The sequence below is a fragment of the Molossus molossus genome, unplaced genomic scaffold (genome assembly GCF_014108415.1).
Source record: "Molossus molossus isolate mMolMol1 unplaced genomic scaffold, mMolMol1.p scaffold_m16_p_14, whole genome shotgun sequence".
NCBI classification, from domain to species: domain Eukaryota; kingdom Metazoa; phylum Chordata; class Mammalia; order Chiroptera; family Molossidae; genus Molossus; species Molossus molossus.
In genome coordinates this window covers 16839150-16860790 of record NW_023425349.1, presented here as the reverse complement: position 1 = coordinate 16860790, position 21641 = coordinate 16839150, and the positions used below count along the sequence as shown (strand labels likewise).

General features: G+C 49.2%; 1 protein-coding gene across 3 annotated transcripts in view; it reads right to left on the bottom strand.

Moving 5' to 3' along the window:
* ASTN2 (astrotactin 2) overlaps window positions 1-21641 on the bottom strand; it is an 855221-nt gene that overhangs the window by 177678 nt on the left and 655902 nt on the right. For all 3 annotated transcript variants that reach the window (XM_036261816.1, XM_036261817.1, XM_036261818.1), the window contains one exon: window positions 6384-6649. In XM_036261816.1, the coding sequence (XP_036117709.1) occupies window positions 6384-6649 (266 nt within the window). The remainder of the gene's footprint in view (window positions 1-6383; window positions 6650-21641) is intronic.

The window sequence follows — 21641 nt, the reverse complement described above, 5'->3', positions numbered from 1 at the left end:
GAATTCAGACTTTACTCCGTGCCCCGAAGCAAATCATTCTTCATCGCTAAGTCTCAGTTTTACTGTGTGTCGGTTACAGAGGTTGAGCCCAGCTGGTGTGGCTCAGTGGTTGAACATCAACCCCTGCACCAAGAGGTCGTCGGTTCAATTTCGGTCAGGGCACATGCCCAGGTTGTGGGCCCGATAACCAGTGGGGGGCATGCAGGAGGCAGCCAATCGATGTTCTCTCTTATCGATGTTTCCATCTCTCTCTCTCTCTCTCTCTCTCTCTCTCTCTCTACCTTCTTGTCTCTCTAAAATAAAAAATATATATATTTAAAAAAAATTTTAATAAATTTCTGGAAAATAAATAGGATTTAATTTCAATATCCCTCTCCACTCATACATGCTGTGACATTGGGACAGGGACATCTTTCTCGTCCCAATATTAATTTAAGGAGTAAACCTGGTAATATCTCTGGATAAAAAATAAGTTGCAGGTCTCAGCATGCTTCTTCCATCCTTAAAATATTTTCCTATTTTCAGGGTGGAAGTTAGACCTGACCCTATCACAAGGCCAGAGGGGAGTGTGGGTGAAGTTAACCAGTACTTATCATGCAGATAAAGAAACAGAGACTCGCTGGGGGCAGGCTGGAACGGGAGGAGGGTGTCAATGGGGGGAAAAGGAGAAACATCGGTAACAAAAATAATTAAATAAAAAATAATAAAGGACACAGAAAGAAAAAATAAAACAAACAAAAAGAAACAGAGACCCAAACAGCCAAAGCATCCATGTCCAGTATCATTAAAAAATCAAGAATGGAGCCTGGGTGACCCAGGTGTCTCCGATTCCAGGTGTCCCAATACTCTAGTGCTCGGAGCAAGGTCACCCAGACAGGCGACGGCAGAGATAGAATTCAAATCCAGCGCCACCTGGCTCTTCCCAGGCCCCTGTTCTGTCTCCCCCACTTGGAATCTCCTCTTCTTCACCCAAAGGCTAAATGAACAACCACACAAACTCTCGTACATTAAGTCCTAGTTATGCTTAGCCAAGCTCTGCGGCTTTGGGCTATGTATGGGTCATTTAACAGGTGGAGGGAGGAGATTTACATATTAATCAAACTCTCCATCAAGAAGACATTTTTTCCTGCTTTGCTTGTTCAAAACCACAGTGTGAAATATAATGATGGGTTCTTTTCCAGCTGGGGCAGAAGTCATCATCCTCTCCCATGCATTCACGAAATGGACCCGAGGCCACCCCAATCACCAGAGGAGCTAGTGTCCTGGGGTCCCGAGGCTCTCTAGAGCACCCCCTGACCCTGGTCCAGAATCCGACACCAGAACTGCCCCACAAACCTCAGACACGTTGTACCCCCTTTCTGATACTCCTGACTGTGCCACAAAATGGAACTCAGGAGCTGACTTGGCCTCAAATAACTCAAGGAGTCAGGGTTCTCACCTAGAAGAATGTCCCGTCCTGCTTTGGAAGGTCTATAGGAGAAGGAAATGGTTTTACTCCTGTTTAATTCCACCTATGGTATTCCTTACCTACAGAGTATCAGTTCCAGAAGTGTTCATAAAGTGAGAACATGGTCCTAAGCCCCCTCCATTTGTGATCTGCCTTTTGGGGTTAAGCAATGACCTCCCATACACAAAACAGTGCACCCTAAATGTCACACCCCTAGCACTCTGGACACCTGCAGAGTTATCGAGTGCTACCTAGAAGACAAGGTACCAAAGGGAGCATAGAAAAAGGAAGGGGCCACTTTGGACAAACATTTTTAACTATTATAGAAAAAGGCTGCCCACTACACGCTATGAGCCAGGCACTATACATTCATTATCTCGTGTGATTCCTATGAAGTTGGGGTCACGAGACCGTATTTTACAGATGTGGCAACGGAGGTGTGGAGCGGTCCTTCAGCATCACGTGGGAAAGGGGATTGAGGCAGGCTTCCCACCCATCCTGGGTGGAGGGTGCTGTGATTCCTTTGGACAATTTCTCTTGCAGGGAGCGCAGAGAGTCACTCATTCTGCCGGTATTTTCCAGGTGGGGAAGGAGAGGTCCGAAAAGAAAAGGACCTGCTGTGACCCAGTGTCCGGGTCCAGGCATTGCTGTGTGTTTTGTCAGATGGCCTCTGCCACCAGCTGCAGACAGAGGCAGAGGGACGGGGGGACCGTGAGAGGCGCGGTGGGGGTTTGGGAAAAGGTGGAGAAGCAAGTGACGGAGACCATGAGAGAGGCCTTCTCATCACACCAGCCTCCCAGGGCCATTTCCAGGCCTGCAGTGGGGCCGCCTGCCCACCCCCACCTCAGCCTGCTCCGTTGGAGATGCCTACGCCACCACGGCCCCTCGCTGCGGTGACACTAGACGGGGTTTTGAGGATGGGGGAAGAATCGGGAGACGCGGAGGAAGCCAGCCGCAGTCCACCAGCTCTGACGTTTCTGTGTAGGGGTAACTCCGAGGAGCAGCGCTTGGAGCCGAGAGCCAGCACCCACGCTCTCTGCCTCCACTCCTCCGTGCGCCCCAGCACCAGGGACCAAGCACCCCGCCACCACCGCCTTCACTGCCCTGCCCGGTCTGGTCCTGCCCCCTCTCAGCATTGCCGGCGGAGCTGCCCCTCAGTCTCGGCCCTGCCACACCAGTTGTCACTCAGTTCCTCAGGGGAATGGCCATGTTTGCTCATGTTCCAGGCCTTTGCAGGAGCTGGGCCTTCAATCAAGCAGGTCCTCAGCCTTCTCCCCTCCCCCAAACCCAGTCCTCCACATTGACCTTGGCCCCCAAAGACTCCGTTTCCATGGTACTTCCTCAAGGAAGCCCTCCCTGATCCCACAAGGCCCCTGTCACACACTTTCAAACCAGGGCCTTGGCCGCTCTCGGCACTTGGCACTGTCTGTCTTTACCTATTTATGTGATTGTTTCACTAATATCTGCCTTTTCCAACAGGCTGTCAATCCCATGAAGATAAAGACCACGTCCAGTTGTCACACTCTTCACTTTTCGGGGTATGACACAGCAAGGACTTGGTACACAGTAGGTGCTCAAAGATACATGGTGAATGAATGAATCAGTGAGACTCCCAGGGCTCCAGGGCTCCCGTAAGGAGAACAGTGACATCTAGTGGCCACTTTCCCATCCTCGGGCTTCTCTGATAACACAGGAATGGGCCTCAGGAAGACCTCACTGAATCTCCGGAGCCGAATATTGTCAGGGTGCTAAGGGATCCTCTGACTCCTAAGCACAGAAGAATGGAACTACCAGTCCTCTGCTACCACACATGTGCCAAGAACAGATCACAAAGTCCCAGGACTGAGCTGGCGTGGTGCTACGTTTGAGAAGAGGAGGCCGCAGCCCAGGGTGCCGTCCTGGGGCAAGCTCACAGAGCAGCGCAGGGCATCGTAATAGCCCGCTCACCGTGCAGCTGGGTGGGGAGCTCACCGTGTAGCTGGGTGGGGAGCTCACCGTGTAGCTGGGTGGGGAGCTCACCGTGGAACTGGGTGGGGAGCTCACCGTGCAGCTGGGTGGGGAGCTCACCGTGTAGCTGGGTAGGGAGAGCTCACCGTGTAGCTGGGTGGGGAGCTCACCGTGTAGCTGGGTGGGGAGCTCACCGTGCAGCTGGGTAGGGAGAGCTCACCGTGTAGCTGGGTAGGGAGAGCTCACCGTGTGTAGCTGGGTAGGGAGCTCACCATGTAACTGGGTAGGGAGAGCTCACCGTGTAGCTGGGTAGGGAGAGCTCACCGTGTAGCTGGGTAGGGAGAGCTCACCGTGTAGCTGGGTGGGGAGCTCACCGTGTAGCTGGGTGGGGAGCTCACCGTGTAACTGGGTAGGTAGAGCTCTCAGTGTAGCTGGTAGGGAGCTCACCATGTACCTGGGTGGGGAGCTCACCGTGTAGCTGATAGGGAGCTCACCATGTAGCTGGGTAGGGAGCTCACCGTGTAGATGGGTGGGGAGCTCACCATGTAGCTGGGTGCAGAGCTCACCGTGTAGCTGGGTAGGGAGAGCTCACCGTGTAGCTGGTAGGGAGCTCATCATGTAGCTGGGTGGGGAGCTCACCGTGTAGCTGGGTGGGGAGCTCACCGTGTAGCTGGGTAGGGAGCTCACCGTGTAGCTGGGTGGGGAGCTCACCGTGTAGCTGGGTGGGGAGCTCACCATGTAGCTGGGTGGGGAGCTCACCGTGTAGCTGGGTGGGGAGAGCTCAGCCCTTCACTGCTACCGAGGTGCTGCTTTATCCACCTCACCAGCACAACCCGGGTCAGACCCACCTTGGTATTCACTGGAAGCTTCAAGGGCCTGCACAGGCCCCCTGCTTCCATGCTGACATCTCCACAGTGGACTGACCCTGAGGCCAGAGGCCTGCAGACATGTGCACATTTGGCTTTTCTGGTGCTGCTACTTTGGGGACCGCTTATGCACGGACTTAGATTATTCGTGATGCGTGGTTCGTGACTCAAGTTCACGGTTGCACCGTGCATGGTTAGGCTTTATGGAACATCCGGTTAGTGCTAGCTAGGTTCGCTAGTTTTCATACTCTGCTAAACTCCCACAAATCCACCAGGCGAAACGCCAGCTAGGGTCCTCACTACGGAAGTGTCACAAACGCTCCCTCGTGTGGTCACCCTGCCTCCCCTGACTCGAGGCTGCCGTCACCCTGAATCCTACGGTCCTCGTTTCCTTGATTCCATTTTTAAATAGTTTACTGCATCTGTATTTATTCCTAAAAGGTAGTGTCTAGGGATGTGTGTGTGTATCTTTTTAAACTTAAAATAGTAGAAAGGGTATTGTGCTATTTAAAATGTATCTTTGGGACTTTTCTTCATTGAACAGTATGTTCGTTCATCTCATACTGTTACTACAGTTCATTCATTTTGGCCATTGTACTGTATTCCATTGTATGCATGGCCCACACCTCACCTCCATCCTGTTGATGGCCATCTGGATTGTTTCCAGAGGGCTCCCCCCCCCAAAAAAGAACATCTAACCCCATCAGCCTCCTGCTGATCACGTACCTTCAGCATCTCAGTGCCCTCCAGACAGGGTCCACACGCCACGATCCAGCTTATGACATCCCCCGTGACCAGGCTCCTTCTCCCCCCGCGGCCATCTGCTCCCTCCCTCCCGGATCTTAGTCTCAGCCACGGGAATTTCTGTCTGTCTGTGTACAGACCACGTTCTCTTCTGCCTCGTGCCGTCTGCCTGGTCCTCCCCTCACTCCTCCTCTCACCCCTTCCTGTCCGCTTGGAGCCCTGCACCTCAGCACTCACTCAGCCCGGGGGAGCTCGGGGAGGGCACGCGCTCCACAGCCCCCACTGGACGTGGGTCGGTGGTCGACCCGAGTGTCTCCTTTGCAGGTCCAGAACTGTCAAGGACTCTCTGCAGAGAAGAGTGAGGAGCAAGTAGAGAGGCCTTCTCCGCCTTCTCCCCCTCCCTGAAGGAGCGGCATCACCACCCCTGGCCGTATCGACTGGGGTTCCTGAAGACCGCCTTGGAAAAGTGTGCCCGGAACACGAGTTTGCACACCATGGACCGAGTCACGCCTATGGTCCCTTCAGGCCCTGACCATGCTGTAACTGAATGAGAGGCACAGGAAGACGATAAAGCAGAGACGTAATTTCACAATTAAGCATGTCGTCCCTGGAGCAAACCAAGGTTCAGCAAAACACTTAATGTTTCTGAGGTTCCCTCAGTGGTAAAGCAGGGATTACATTAAAATGAACCATATGGGACTGCTGTTTTTGCAAATAAAAGATGGTCAAATGTCTGCAATTTCATATGCGCCCACCTGGTATAAGAAACACACAGCTCTGAAGGGTGAATTAAATAAGATGATCCGCGTATAGTACTGAGGCGGGCACCGAGCGCTTCCCCAAGCCCGTGTCGTCTCCCAGACACACAGATGGGGTGCACTTCCCCCCTCCCTGCAGACAGGTGTGCCCAGTGGCTGCGTCTGGCCAACGGAAAGGGAGCCGCAATGAGACTTCCCACTTCCAGCCTTGACCCCTTTAAACTGATCCGTGCAACCCCCACCCCCATACTCTTTCCTCTTCCTCCTCAACCGTGGAAACGCCAGGCGGGTGGAGACCATGATAAAACAGGCTGGATTCCTGAACTCCTCAGAATAAAGCTATGCATAAAAAAAAAAAAAAAAAAAAAGTCTATTTGGGACTCTGCACAAACAAGAAATACCGTCTATTGTATTAAACCATTGAGATTTGAGGGTTTGTCGGTGATACCAGGTGGTGTCATCAAGCTATGTATGTGCTTAAAACATGATAAGGCGTCAACGAATGCTAGCCATGATGATGATGATGACGACGACGACGCAGGCCCGAGAGACAAAGGGCCCGCCAGGCAGGAGGCAGGAGGGTGGGACTTAGACTCGACTTAGTGGCTATGGGGGGCTCACCTCCTTGGTGCCATTGTCTTGGATGAGTGTGTAGAGTGGTACCACACGGCTGATTTCCAGCAGCACTGGCGTGGGGCTCAGCTGCTCCTTGCCTGGTCGGCGGCAAAGGTGGCAGGTAGCTGGACAGCGGCCTTTCTCCTCGCAGCGGATCTCCACACCTGAGATGAGCTGGTCATCCGACAGCATCTGGGCCGTCAGCAGACCTGAGAGGTAGGTGATGAAGGGCATGGACTTGAGCTCCTTCTTGCTGCCCAACTCCGTGGTCTCTGGAGAGGGAGAGATAAATTCAGGATTGTTCAAAAGGTCGAATTCTCGAACCCACAGGAGTCCAATGGGCCAAGGAGACGGTACCAGTTGCAAAGGTAAAAGATGAGCGAGGGGTTTGTTCATGACGCCTTGTCAGGAGCGCTGGCCTGAGGGTTCAGAGACCAGCATGGAGCCTTGTTCTACCACTTACATGAAACAGCCCCCTTGCTCCCTCTGGGCCTCCCTTTCTCCATAGTTAAAGATGGCAGGTGGGACTGGAGGATCCTCCAAGGATCTTGCAAGATGTTAATATTCGAGGATATTTTTCCCCAGCTAGAGTTCCTCTCTTCTACTGCCAATTTACAGAATTTCTACCTTTCTTTCGTGAACTCTCCCCAGCCCTGTATCTTTCATGAAGTCCCACGTCATAGGGAAACACAGCTTCGGAGTCAAGTCCATTTCAGTTTGAATCTCAGTTCTACTTGATACAAGCAATGCAACCTTGGGGAGCACCTCAACCTCCAAGAACCTGTAGAAACTCATTCTGTACAATGGGATTAATAATATCAACTGAAGCAGTTATGAGTGATAACTGTGATAGAAGGAGGGGGGCCGGTCTGGAAAAGACATCATTTCCCCTTTCTTTCTGAGTTCCTCGGTTCCCTTGTTGAAACTCCTTTCCTGCCTTGTTCTTCTGTGCACACCAGCCCTGAGTCACAGGTGCTCCATCCTGTGCTCTGTCTCGACCCGTACACGTGTCTCCCACTTCTGGGCCTTTGCTCACCCTGCCCCACTTCCCCCCTCTGCCTCTCCAAACATTTCCCACCATCAATGCTCCATTCCAATGCGACCATCTCCAGGAAATCTCTCCTCCTTGCCCCCATCCTTCTCTGAATAACTAGTTCCACTTGTGAGGTCTTATCTTGTTAAGCTCAGTGTCTCATCCCATGTTCTACTGGCCTCTCCAACCACATCATCAGGTCTTGGAGACCGGGGCCCATGTCTCCTACTCCTGCCCCTACCCCTTCAGTGCCCAGCATGGTGCTAAGGATGTATGTGAGACTTAATCAAAGAGGAAGACTATGGAACTCCGGATGGCTAGGATGACATTCATGACCAAGTCTGAAGGCTCCAAAATGCTTCTGAGGATTTCTAGGGGTCCCAGGAAGCATCTCAGCATCTACCGGAAGGGGGCCAGAGGAAAACCAAGTAGGGAGGAGAACTTTAAACCCTCATCTCAAATGCAAATAGAGCAGTTGCACTTCTACCGGTTTTATTGATTTCTACATAAGATTTCATAAGGCGAGAGGGGTCTTCGGCTGTATCAAGAAGCTTAAAAAAGCCAAGTGATGTGTACAACCCAAAGAGTTCCATTTACACAACAGATGATGTGAATGGTGTATTCAAAGTTGTGTGATGCACAGTCTGAGGGGCAAAACGGGGCTCGTGGGGGTGGGGGGGCAGAGCTCGGTACAGATGGCAGCTTCTTCCAAGCCTGGTAAAGTCAAGGCAAGCTCCTGTCTCAGTGGAACCAGGGGCCCTGGGCACCAGGCTGGCAGAAGAGGAAGGCTGCCCCCTGCTCCGGCTCTGGGCTTGCAGTGACTCGCAGCTGAACTGGAAATGAGCTTGCCAGTTAGAAACAGATAAACGCAGCCTTCGTTCATTACTCCCTGGGCCCTCGGGCCTGGGATCTGGGCTCCCCCTTTTCTGTCTGACTGTCAGCAAATGCTTATGAGCATCAGATCAAAGGTTCTGGGGGAGGAAGACAAGGCGTATTCCAGCCAACCAATCCTTCAGAGGAATGAAAGATGGGCGGTTACTAAGATAAACAGAGCAAAGAGATGAAGAAGGCACCTCGCAGCTGGGGAGATGGAGACAGTCTCACAGACAGACGCATTGGAAGAAAAGATGATGGCTTCTGAAAGTGTAGGCCGTAGGGATAGTTTTGGGGGAAAATGACTTCATACTTGGGAGTGAAAAACTACTCAGGAGAGAAGGTGGAGGGAGGACTGGAGCTGCAAGGACATTAGGGAGCAGTTAGCACACCCTCGGACCCAGAATTCAATAAACTATGGCCCATGGGTCAAATCCAGCTCTCTGCCTATTATTATAAATAAAGTTTTATTGGAACATGGCCATCCTCATTCTTTTTTATCGTGTATGGATACAATGGCAGAACTGAGTAGTTGCAACAAAGAGTCCATGGCCCACAAAGCCTAAAACATCTACTATCTGATCCTTTGCAGAAAAAGTCTGGAAACCTCTGCTCTAGCAGAGGTTCTAGATGGGGAAACTGAGTCTCGGAGAGAGATCCACCTAGAGTCAAACAGGAATGTGGAAGAATGATGGATTTGTTCAAGTAAAAACTTTGGAATTAATTAAACCATCAGTACACTCAGATTGTGCGTCTTCAAGGAGAATAAGGTGGGACATTTTTTCTCCATAAGACAGCTTTCAAAAATTATTAAAAAGCACACCTCTGAAAAAGTACTAATCTAGTACGACCCTCCCATTTTAAACAAGAGGAAACTGTGTCCCAAGGGGAAAAAAATGACTTTCCAAGATCACACAGTGAGTTAGTGATGTTTTTTTTTTAATCCTCACCTGAGGATACTTTTCCATTTTTAGATAGGGTGGGGGGAATGGGGCTGGGGATCGAACCTGCAACCCAGGTATATGCCCTTGACTGGGAATTGGATCCAAGACCCTTCAGTCTGAGGGCTGTTGCTCTAAAGGCTGAGCCATACCAACCAGGGCTAGTTAGTGATTCCTTCAGCACATAACCCCAGGATGTTTGATAATCAATACACCACTTTAACCATTGTTTTTGTGTCTTATTTTTATGTATTTTTAATTTTTTATTTATTTTTTATTTATTTTATTTATTTAATTTTTTTATTTATTAATTTGAGAGAGAGATATCGATTTGTCGTTCTACTTATTTTTGCATTCATTGGTTGATTCTTGTATGTGCCCTGACCAGGGACCGAATGAACCCACAACCTTGGCACATCGGGACGACGCTCTAACCGAGTTACCCAGCCAGGCCCTATCGCTCATTTTAAAACACAGTTGCCCCGCCTCTCATGGCGCCCTGTCATTGCACATAATCTAACTGAGAAGGAATTCAATGTGGGGTTGGAGCAAAATATGCCCTTGATCAAACAAACAGTCCAAACCATTGGGTTAAAGATACAACTACACACGTAACAACAAAACAACCTGTAGATCTTTGCTGGTCTGCTTTTGTCTAACACATCTTTAGCTTTTCCAATCTATCAGGTTCAGTGGCATTAGAAGCCCAGGGGCCAGGCTGAAAACTGCACGAAAGTGGGGTACAGAATTCACAGCCGAACTTAAGCACTGGTTTTGTAAAAGGAGGGCACTTGGGTATCACCTGGTCCGGCTCCATCCCTGAACAAGCAAGGAACCCAATCCCCAAATGCACACTTATTAACAACCATTGTCGTAAAGATCGCGTCATGCCTAAGTTATGATCTGGAGGAAAGCTGCAACAGGGAACACCATTAGCCATTCCATTCATTACTCCTCTGAAGACATTACAATTGCTAAAGCCAATTGCTTCTGAAACCTCACGCTGTGGCTACAGTCATCTTTGTGAAAGGGGAAGCCTATGTTCTCCCCCTGCTTAAAACTCTCCTATGGCACGTCACTGCTCTTAGGTTGGAGACCCAAATCCTTAGGATGGCGTCGAGGTAGCATGGGATCTAGACAGCCTGTCTGCCTCCCCAGCCAGATGTTGAATCCTGTTGCTCCTGGTTCGCTTACTTTCAGGCACACCAGCCTTTAAGCTCCCTGCATGTCCACGGAGTCTTTTTCTCAGCCTCACAGATGCTCTCCTCCCTGCAGCGTGCTTTCCCCACCCCACCCCGAGCCCCCGGCTTCTCCTGGCTACCTCCCTCTCATCCTTCAGATCTCAGTGCCCATGCCTCAGCAAAGCCTTCCCTGAACTCCATCCCACATGCCACCAACGTCTCATAGGGTTTCACATTCGAGATCCTCCTAGCATCCTGCACGACACATCCCGTTAACGCCTCCGGACTGACAGTTCCCGAAGGCCGAGAACAGCATTGGTCCTGCGGATTCCCAGACATCGCTTCTCACAGTGCCTGGAGCACAGCAGGCCTTCGATCACACGTTCAACAGATATTGGTGGGATATATATTCACACACCCTGGTCGCTGTGCTCTTATCTGTGCACTGATGAGTCCAAGAGCCAAGATTTATGAATTTCAAGGTGATAATTAATTGATGGTTCCTAAATCGAGTGACCCCCCCACCCCCGACCAAAGTAAAATGAGCTCTCTCTGCAGAAAAGCTACCCGATGAATGCGTCGCTGGCGAATGCGCGAGTGGTTCGACCTCCTGCGGGTTCCCACAGAGATCCCGCCAGGGAGGGATGGGAGAGGGCAGTGAGCACGGGCTGTCTCGAACAGGCGGGATAACGAGCATTTCTGCAGAGTCTTATCCTCCGCTCACATTTCCCATCCCTCTGAACAATGCTTCCAAAACAGGATCATGTCTGGTTTCAAGCCCAGTTCAGTTCCAGTGACACTACAACCCATTCATTTGAGAACCTGCCAACTGAACTCCCTTTTTTCTCCTCCCAAATTCCTGCTGGGTATTATTTTGTTGCCACAAAAAAAAAAAAAATTAAAAAAAAATAAAAAATGCCTCAGTCGAAGTGACAACTCCTTGTTGGGAGGGCAGCCAGGGCCTTTCGGCAGGAGGTGATGGCACGGCCTGCCCTCATCCAGAAAACAAAACAAAGGCATCAGACTGAAGGCTTCTGGGAGAGCCAACTTCCTGCGAATGTTGGTCCAATATTCAGCAGCAGCTCAGGGCGCTGCCTCCCGAGTGAGGCTTGGTGAGCAGTAGGCTTGCACTTCAAACGCTGAAAGGTTCCAAAGGGACCAGAGGGGCTCAAATTAGAAATGTTAAGGATGAGGGAACGAGGGTGAGACTTTTATATCAAACAGAATGGCCTTTACTGCAGCAATGGCCTCTCAGGAATTGCTAAAATGGGATCCTTTCTTAGGCGGAGTTACTGCCTCCTGCTGGAGGAAATCAATGGTCCTGGGGCCTGACTGCAGGACCCACACGAACGTCCTAACAGAGGGACAGGAGCGGCTGAAATGCCACCGGCACGGCCTGCGCTTGTGTCGTGCAGTCTGGACTTCTCGGCCCAACAGTCCGAGCTCAGCACCGTGAGTGTGCCAGTTGGAGAGAACAGTGCCAACCTGAAAGAGTCACTGTGGGGATCAAATAAGGTGCCTGGCAAAGGTTGAGCACTCAGTCGGTGTAGTTGTTATCACCGTTGCTGCCGTGGTTATCATTGTTGTTACTGTTGCTGTAACAGGATGTTAGCACTGACATTTCTATTGAGACACCAAGACAGAATAGGAGTGACATCCCAAAACAAGCCCCTAGATGCAGAATTTACCAAGCAGATGAATCCGGACTTGTTCCGTACACAGACACCCCAGCCCGAACAAGGAAATAAAACGAGGTCAGAGAGTAGACGGAATGGCAAGCTGGTACAACCCGACGTTTCCAGTTCCCAACCACCCAGGCGGGATGTGAAGGACATGCTACCTTCGAGTCCCAAGTTTTGTGAGAAGGAATCTCAAGGGTGCGTGTTGGAGAACCTGTGGGTGTCCTCAGCACTGGCAAAGCTGGGGGGCTGGGGTCTTACTCCACATGCAGAAGCTCTGGTGGCTGTAGCAGCAGAACAGGCCTGCCCAGCCCCGAATCCAGAGGTTGCCAACGTGACAAATGCTTGAGCATCTTCCCTGGACCGGATGTGGGGCCCATAGAAGAAAGGGCTGTCCTTGAACTATTTTGAGTCTTACCCAAAAAGAATTCTAGCCCTGGCCAGTTTGGCTCAGCGGTTAGAGCATTGGCCTGCAGTCCAGAGAGACCCGGGTTCGGTTCCCGCTAGGGGCGCGTACCTCGGTTGCAGTTTGTCCCCGGCCCTGGTTAGTCGTGCGGGTGGCAGCCACTCGATGTGTCCCTTTCATGTTGATGTTTCTCTCTCTCTCTCTCTCTCTCTCTCTCTCTGTTCCTCTCTCTCCCTCCCACTCTACCTGAACAAAAAGTGGAAGGATGTCCTCAGGTGAGGATAAAAAAAAAAGAATTCTAACAGGTTGAGGGGTTCCTCTCAGTGAGGATCTCCAAGGGGTCAGCAGCAGCCAGCCAAAGAGAAATTACATCCTCCAGGTATTGGGAGAAGCCCCTGCAGCAGGGGTCACTAAAATGCCCCTGAGAGAGAGGGCTAGCTATAAAAATCTGCCCGGCCAGTGTGGCTCAGTGGTTGAGCATCAACCCATGCACCAAGAGGCCGCCGGTTCGATTCCGTCAGGGCACATGCCCAGGATGTGGGCCTGATCCCCAGTGGGGGGCATGCAGGAGGCGGCCAATTGATGTTCTCTCTCATCGATGTTTCTATCTCTCTCTCCCTCTCCCCTCTTCTCTTTCTAAAATCAATAAAGAAGGGGGAAAAAAATTTTTTTTTAATCTGTCAGGACCAGAGAATACAGAGCCAGGTACAAGCAAAGATGACCTTTCTGATCCTTGCCATTTCTCTCTCCTGCTTTGACCTTGGAGGAGGAGGACAGAGAAGTGTAAGGCAGAGATGCAGAACAAAGGCCAGTCTTGTTCCACCTCTTCATGCCCCCACTAGGCAGGGCCCGGAGGTTGGATCTGTCAGATTTAGAACCTGATTAAAATCTTGGACTGAACATCGTAATTCCTGATTTGAAACAGTGTTAGCAGCTTAAAACGCCTCTAGCACTGTCTATTCCATAAAAGTGGAAACAGATAAGATGTGTCCTGATAAAATTTCATCTAGGGTCAGAGGAAGACAATCAGAGCGAACACATTAAAAGGAGTATGGGAACAAACTGACGTCCATACAGGCGAATCTTGTCGGACTGAATTCCTTTATTGCACTGTTCAGATGCTGCGCTTTTTCCAAATTGAAGGTGAGACTCACCGAAGGCTCAGATGATGGTTAGCATTTTGAGTAATAAAGTATTTTTTAATTAAGGCATATACCTTGTTTGTTTATTTTAATCCTCCCCTGAGGACATTTTTGCATTTATCCTCAGATAGAGTGGGAGGGAGAGAAGGAGATAGAGAAACAGTGATGTGAGAGAGACACATCAAGTGGCTGCCATCCACACGACCCGAACCGGGGCCGGGGACAAACCGCAACCGAGGTACCTGCCCTTAGCGGGAACCGAACCCGGGACTCTCTGGTCCACAGGCCAATGCTCTAATCGCTGAGCCAAACTGGCCAGGGCTATACATTGTATATTTAGACAGAATGCTGTTGCATACTTAATACACTATAGTATAGTGTAAGCATAACTTTTATATTCATTTGGAAGCCAAAAAAGTGTGTGTAACTCACTTTACTGTGAAATTCACTTCACTGCCGTGGTCAGGAACTGAACCCCCATCTCTGAGGTACTCCTGAACTTCTGAACGTCATATATTCATAAACTATATTTTGATTATTTTCAATCTGCGTTATTAACTGGACCATGTATACCATCATCATTACAGTGCTTATCATGTTCTTAATTTTAATTCATGCACTAGTTAAATTAATATCTGTCTCCCCAACTAAACTGTGAGCTCTGTAAGAGTGAAGGCCATGCCAGTTTTAATGACCATTTGCATCCCCAGTGCAGAGTTCAATCTCTGATGTAGTGTAGACAGTTTGTAGGTCAAGATCTGAATAACTGAATCGATGAATGTGAAATATGACCCCTTTTCCCTTCCATTCATGTAATACTTACCAGACTTCAAACCCATTACCTCAGTTTATCACCACAGCCTCAAGGGCAGATGATCTTTGCTTTATTGATGTACAAATGGTAGCTCAGAGAGGTAAAGTAATTTGTCCAAGGCCACACAGCTAATAGCTAGCCTAGCTCTTTGTACCTGGCTCTGCCGCTCTTTCTTTTGTGCAGCATTAATTCCCACTCCTGTACAGTGAGTAATCTCTTCTGCAAACATCTGGGCCTTCCCTGTTCCTGACACCCCCACAAATACCCCCAGGTTCCCCACCTGTTCCATGCGCTAAGGGATCTCATGAGTAAAAGGCATTTTAAAGGTCACCTGGTAAGAAACTCCATCTGATGTGTCATTCACCACCAAATCATCCTCCAGCTTCTTTTGGACACTTCTAATGATGCAGGACTCATTACCTCCTCAGGCCTCCAGTTGCATTACAGGATAGCTGTCTGACACCTAGAAGGCTTCCCATCCAGGAACTCCATTTTTCCTCCTAAGCAGCAGATCCAGAGCCCACATTATGCACTTTATCCTATTTGGATGGCCTCTGTGAAGTACTCAAGCCTGCCCCCTACTGGGTGGTCATGCCAAGATCAACCAAGTACCTAGGTGGATAGATGAACTCTCCATCCCACGAACTGTGGGGCAGTCCTGAGAGGATTCTGATGAGGTGTGTACGTCTGAGCGTGTGTGTGCACATTTGAGGAATGGAAGGGGAAGCCACAGTGAAGACCGGAAAGAAGACAGGTCTATAAAACTGCCAAGTTCTAAGACAACTGATCTCCTAATCAAACCTAATCCACAGCTTCTTCCCTAAACACACACGTAATAAGCCTAACCACAGAGGGGCGTCTATCGTTCGGTGACTTGCTTGGGTTTGAATTCCAGTTCTTCTATTTCCAGCTGAGTGACCATGGACAAATTGATTAACCTCCCTGAGGCTCCGCTTTCTCATCTGTAAAATGTCAATAACGTGAGTCCTACCTCTTGGAATATTTCGAGGACGGTAAGAAACAGAACCCAGCCAGCAATTTAGTTACAAACGCTAGGTTGTCAAGAGCATCATCAGAGGTCGCTCGTGCCAGCCCCTGGCTGTCACCTCAGCGTTATTCGAGCCTTGTGGGTGTCTGAGTCTGTAAATGCTCCCTCGGAACCTACTGCTGCTTTAACCACTGTCAGAAATTTCTCCTTGAACGACCTGCTGCCTACAGAGCGGAACACGGTACACAAAAGTAGAATTGGACACTTAATTCTAAACCTATTGAGTTAGATGATCTGACTCGAGATGCTGGGCAAGTCACCTCACTTCTCCAGGCTTAGTTCCCTCATTTGTAAAGTGGGGACACTGGCTCCTCACTGAGCTGCCCTGAGCACGCAGTGTGAGGTGCGGCCTGATTTACACCCATGTTCTCGCAGGCTCCTCCTACGACCCTGCACAGCGAAGACCGCTGCCCTCTGACAGATGAGGGAGCCGGGGCTCGGCGTGACACGAGGGACTCGACAACAGGACACTTGTCTCAGTTCAGTCTCCGAGGACGGTCAGACTCTTTGTGGGACAGGGCGAGGGACCCCTAGACTGACCAGTAGCCCAGTAGTGGCTGATATCTTTTATTTGCTTATTTGCAAATTAGAATTGTTTTAATAGTTTATTTTGAAGTGTAAAAATGTCACGTGGTTCTGCGGTGCTGTCTGTCCTAAAGAAAGTAAGGCACAGAGTGAAGAATCCCAGTGCAGCTCAGCGGACCCAAAGGTGGGCTTTCCCACCGACAAAGGTGTGTCAGGCTTCCTTCCCTCCCCACGCGTTTTATGTATTTGTTTGTTTGTTTGTTTGTTTGTTTGTTTGTTTTTGTATCCCTTGTGCTGTTCAGTCAGCAGTCAAGTTTAGCACTTCCTCCTGCCTCTTGAGACAAGGCTGGCTGTGGCCATTAACCGGAGGCTGAAAAGGCCATGTGTGATCTCCTGCTGCCCCCTAGTGCTGGCTTAGGGTGATTGCTCTTGGGAAAAATGGGCTGGTTCCCGGCCAGAGAATGAGGACTGGGGAGAGCCAGGGCTTGGCTCTGCCCAAGGCAGCCTGGCCTCAAGGTCAAGGGTTCTGAACAAGCATTTGCTTAGAAGGTCCATTCAGGACCAGGTTTAGAGCTAGGCATGGAGGGGAGGAAGGCACTGAAATCATGAGTAATGATGCGTTCAGTCCCAGTGGTACCCAAGAGAAGATAGAGCTTTGACTTTGCCGGGGTACATCATCTAGGAAGGGGAAGCCGGGAGAGAGGCCGAGGGGAGGGGCTGGGGCTAGGCACAGACCAGATCACTGATGGAGCAGGACCCTGAGGATACTGGGAAGAGATGAACCCCCAGGTAGCCGTGGAGAGGGAGCGGTCTTGCGGATGAAAAAGGGGCCAGGTATTAAACCTGACAAGCTCAGGGGAGGCCTGCATGGTGCTTACACACTCAGAGACCTAAAGTTACCACATAGGATGGTCTGAAATGAAAGCTTTCTAACTCAAAGCAGTTCAGGGCAGGTAATCATATCCTCGGCTGGTATTTTTCCCTGACAAAGGCCAGTCTTTAACTGAGCCTGTCTGTTGGTTTTGTTTACATCTACAATAACATACCTAATTACATTCCTTTGGACTATCAAAGTAATTTCCTTCTCCCCTATAGCCCGCCCCCACCCCCAGCCCTCAAAGCACAACCACACGCCAGAGCAAAGACCACAAATCCCCTCACTGCTATTATCCTATTAATTGTTAACTATTCACTGTCCTATGCCCAGCTATGTAAATGAAGTATTTTTTATTCCTTCTACTTTGAATCCAATCCCAGCAATTTCCCCTCTTGGCTTTGAGTGCAATGTATGAAATAAGGCGAGAAACTGCCATTTCTGGAGCATGTCTCCATCCACTGAGATTCTGCTTCCCGGGAACTGTCGTCTCTTCAGCTCGAATAAACTCATAAAAATGCTTCCAGGTTTAGGTGTTTCTTACGTTGACAGTCTGAACGTGAGACAGATCTGGGTTTGAATCTCTATGGGTGCAACCAAGGTCTCTGGGTACAGGTGCGCGGGCTGTGTACTGCGTAACCTTGACAACGCAAGGGGGTGAGTGGAAGCTGAGTCCAGCCCCAGGCAGCCCCGCCAGCCACACCTGTTCCCACAGGATCGAATCCAGGTGGGTGAGCACCATTCCTTAATCCGTACAAAAGTGACTGTGGCTATCTGGGGCTCTGACGCGCCCATGGACAAGCTCGAGAGGCTTCCTCTCTCCGAGCCTCTGCCCTTCTGTGCATAAAAGAAGGGTAACAACACCAACAACGCAAAGTTGCTGCCAGAATTTAAACTGATGCACGCCCGTGCCGCCCAAGGAAGTGCAGTTCCGATTGCTGCTAGTACTCTCATAACAACCTCGTTTTATTTTTAAGAAAGGGTGGGGGCAAGGCCGTGAAAAGGGGGGAGAGTAGAAAGGAAATCCGCATTTCCTGAGCTTCTGTTCTCTGCCCAGCACAAGACATTCAGGATCTCAGTGCATCCTCATATTTGGACGAGGAATATGACTGTTTTTATAACCGTATTTTACAACCGAGGAATGACAGACTGCAGCCAAAGGCTACCCGGCGCTCAGGGTCTGACTCCAAAGGCCTTTTCTGTCCAGTGGAAACGTCACTCATTGGAAGCCTGCCTTCTCCTCCCTGAGATCCCATTCTTCCTTTATTTTTATCCTCACCCGAGGACACTGCATTTATCTTCAGATAGAGCAGGAGGGAGAGGGAGGGGGAAGAGAGAGAGAAACATGGATGTGAGAGAGACACACTGAGTGGGTGCCACCCGCATGACCCCAACCAGGGCCGGGGACAAACTGCAACCGAGGTACGTGTCCTTAGCGGGAACCGCACCCGGGTCTCTCTGTACCGCAGGCTAACGCTCTAACCGGTGAGCCAAACCGGCCAGGGCCATTCTTCCTTTCTTAAAAGCTGTGCTTAAAATGCATCCCCCTGCCCTGGCCAGTTTGGCTCAGCGGTTGTAGCATCGGCCTGTGGACCAGAAAGTCCCGGGTTCGGTTCCTGCTAGGGGCACGTACCCAAAAAAAAAAAAAAAATGCATCCCCTTATGGAAGGGTTCCAAGATTAGCTCCTCCTCCTTCCAGGAGCTTCTCAGGCTGGGGGTCAAGGAGGAAATGCCCAAAGGATCATTCCTGGACAGGGGTCCGGAAGCTGAACCCTCTGAGACACTCACGGCCTACTTTTCCTGGAAATTCCCGGAAATTCCCGGATTGCCCGCTTGGACGTGGCCTTCCGCAGCAGGCAGGCCCGAAAGGCGTCAGCAGGCCACCTGGGCCCAGTGGGAGGTTGCCAGGTTCAAACACTGAGAGGGCGCGGACCTGGGTGGGGCCAGCTGGGCTCTGGCCGGAAGAGCCTTGGAAAGCGGACTGCCAGCCTCCGCTCCCTTTCCAAGGAGGCTCCAGCCTTGCTGTCACACTTGTAACATTCCCACCAATATCTCAACAACACTCAGGCTAAATGATCACCTTTAAACATGTTGACAGGACCAGCCAGTGTGGCTCAGTGGCTGAGCATCGACCCATGCACCAAGAGGTCACCGGTTCGATTCCTGGTCAGGACACATGCCCAGGTTGTGGGCCAAATCCCCAGTACTGGGCATGCAGGAGGCGGCCAATCAATGTTCTCTCTCGTCGATGTTTCTCTCTCTCTCCCTCTCCCTTTCTCTCTCTCTATAAATCAATAAAGGAAAAAAAATTTTTTTAAACAAACAAACATGTTAACAGGCAATACATTTGGCAAGCATATTCAGGTGAGTTACTTCTCCCATTAGCTTCCTTTTACCCTGTAGGTGTGTTGCTAGGGTCAGGGAGAGAGGATGAAGGAGCCCACCCATAAAAAAAAAAAAAAAAAAAAATCACATAAAATAAAAATAAAGGACAAAGACCCATCAGGAATTCCCTGTCTTATCACTGAGGAAATCAGTAAAATGAATAATAATAACTACGATTTCATAGGCACATATTCTGGGCCAGATGTTCTGCTACTTGCTCTGCATACAGTCTCACGTGGTCTGTGCTGGTCCTGACAACAACGAGGGGTTCACTGTTGTTTTTTAAAGATGAGGAAATGGACACTAACACAGCTGACAACAGGGGCCCAGGAGAACTAAACTGCTACCTTGACCTGTCTTACCTGTGAGCACTTTTCCACTATCTCAAGTCGCCTATAATCCGCTCAACTACTGGCGACTCAGGTGTAGGCAGTTATAAATTCTGGAAATGGAAAGTGCAGTTTCTGTCCCTTCTGCCCATTATATTCGAGTGGTTAGTAGGAAAATCCTTAAAATCAGAATCCTTGGACAATCAACAGGGAATAGGTCAAAAAACGATAACGCATCCACACAGTGGAGTCTATGGACACAAAAAGGCATTGGGGCCCTGGCCAGTTTGGCTCAGCGGTGAAGCATCAGCCCGCAGACCAATGAGTCGCGGTTTGAATTCGGCCAAGGGCATGTACCTCGGTTGCGGTTCATCCCCAGGGTCGTGTGGGAGGCAACCAGATGATGTGTCCCTCTCACATCGATGTTTCTCTCTCTCTCCCTTTCTCTCCCTCCCACTCTATCTGAAGATGAATAGAAAAATATCCTCGGGTGAGGATTAAAAAAAAAAAGAGGGCAATCTTTACATGGGATATGCAGCAATCACAAATATGTTTGATTGATTGGAAAAATCAAAGCGCAGAAGTATTCCAGTGCTTTCTTTTGTATAAGAAAGAAGGAAGATAAAAAAAATACATAATATAAATATATATGATATATGTAACATATATCTATATTGAGATTAATAGATAGAGACAGATATAATTTTTCACTAAAAGACACTGAAACAATTAACCAAAACAAATACAAACGGTTACCCACAAAGGGAGCGAGAAAACGGGTAAGGAGGCAAAGACAGCAGGCAGTTTTGGTCACGTATCTTATATACGTTTTACCTTCAGAACCACATAAAATTATTATAGATATTTCTTAAATCATAAAACAAAGACAAAAACAATCTCTACATATTATATGCAAACTGGAAAACAGAAACAACCTAGCTATACATCAATGTATTGACATAATCACACAGAGAAATTAATTCTTGTGAGTGGCTTTAAAATGCGGTGTTTTGATGTTACATGCTTAGCGAGAAATATTCCAAAGAAAAAATAACCTGCAAATAAATCTTAAACTAGATGAAATGGATGTATTGCTAGTCCTAACCTGGGTATTGTTTACTTGGAAATCATTATGCGTATATTGTGGGCTAAAGCAAACAAGCCATTCCAATGCTGTTACTAGGAACTACGATTTTCAGCAAAAATGGCAACCAATCCAGGCGTCAAGGCAAAGAAGAAATAATCTGCACACTGACATTTCAAACAGACGAACAAAAACTGAAAATTTCTGCCCTGGCCGGTTTGGCTCAGCGGTTGGAGCGTCGGCCTGCGGTCTGGAGAGACCCGGGTTCGGTTCCCGCTAAGGGCGCGTACCTCGGTTGCTGTTTGTCCCCGGCCCTGGTTGGCCATGCGGATGGCAGCCACTCGATGTGTCCCTTCACATCGATGTTTCTCTCTCTCTCTCTTCCTCTCTCTCCCTCCCCCTCTATTTGAACAAAAAATGGAAAAATGTCCTTGGGTGAAGATAAAAAAAAAAAAAAAAAATGGAATTTCCAACAGAAACCACACAAACTTATCATTTTTTTTCTCTTTTAAAAAGTAAACATTTTATAGCTCTGTCCACTGAAAAGGCATAGAAGTAATGGCAACCTAATGATAATAAACACCCTTAATGCCCAGACTCTTGTTTTTAAATATTATTTCCCACCAAAAGGAACAAAAGGTTCTTGGAAAAGTTCCTTACGCCGAGTGCGGATAGGTACGGTACAAGCTGAGCCCGGGATGTCTGACTGTGCCTGAATGCAGGACCACTGCCAGTGATTAATGTGGTCATTTCAAAAGGACAGAGAAGCCAATTCAGAGGAACTCACACTGGCCTAACATTGAACAAATTGAACATCAAAGTGAATAATGACTGTAACTGATTGAAATAGATCAAGTAAATAAACTTCCTGTAATTCGTAGTGTTCTTCAAACCAAAACCGAAAAACAAACGAACAAAGCCCATTGGTCACCCCTGGGAATGGCAAGGAG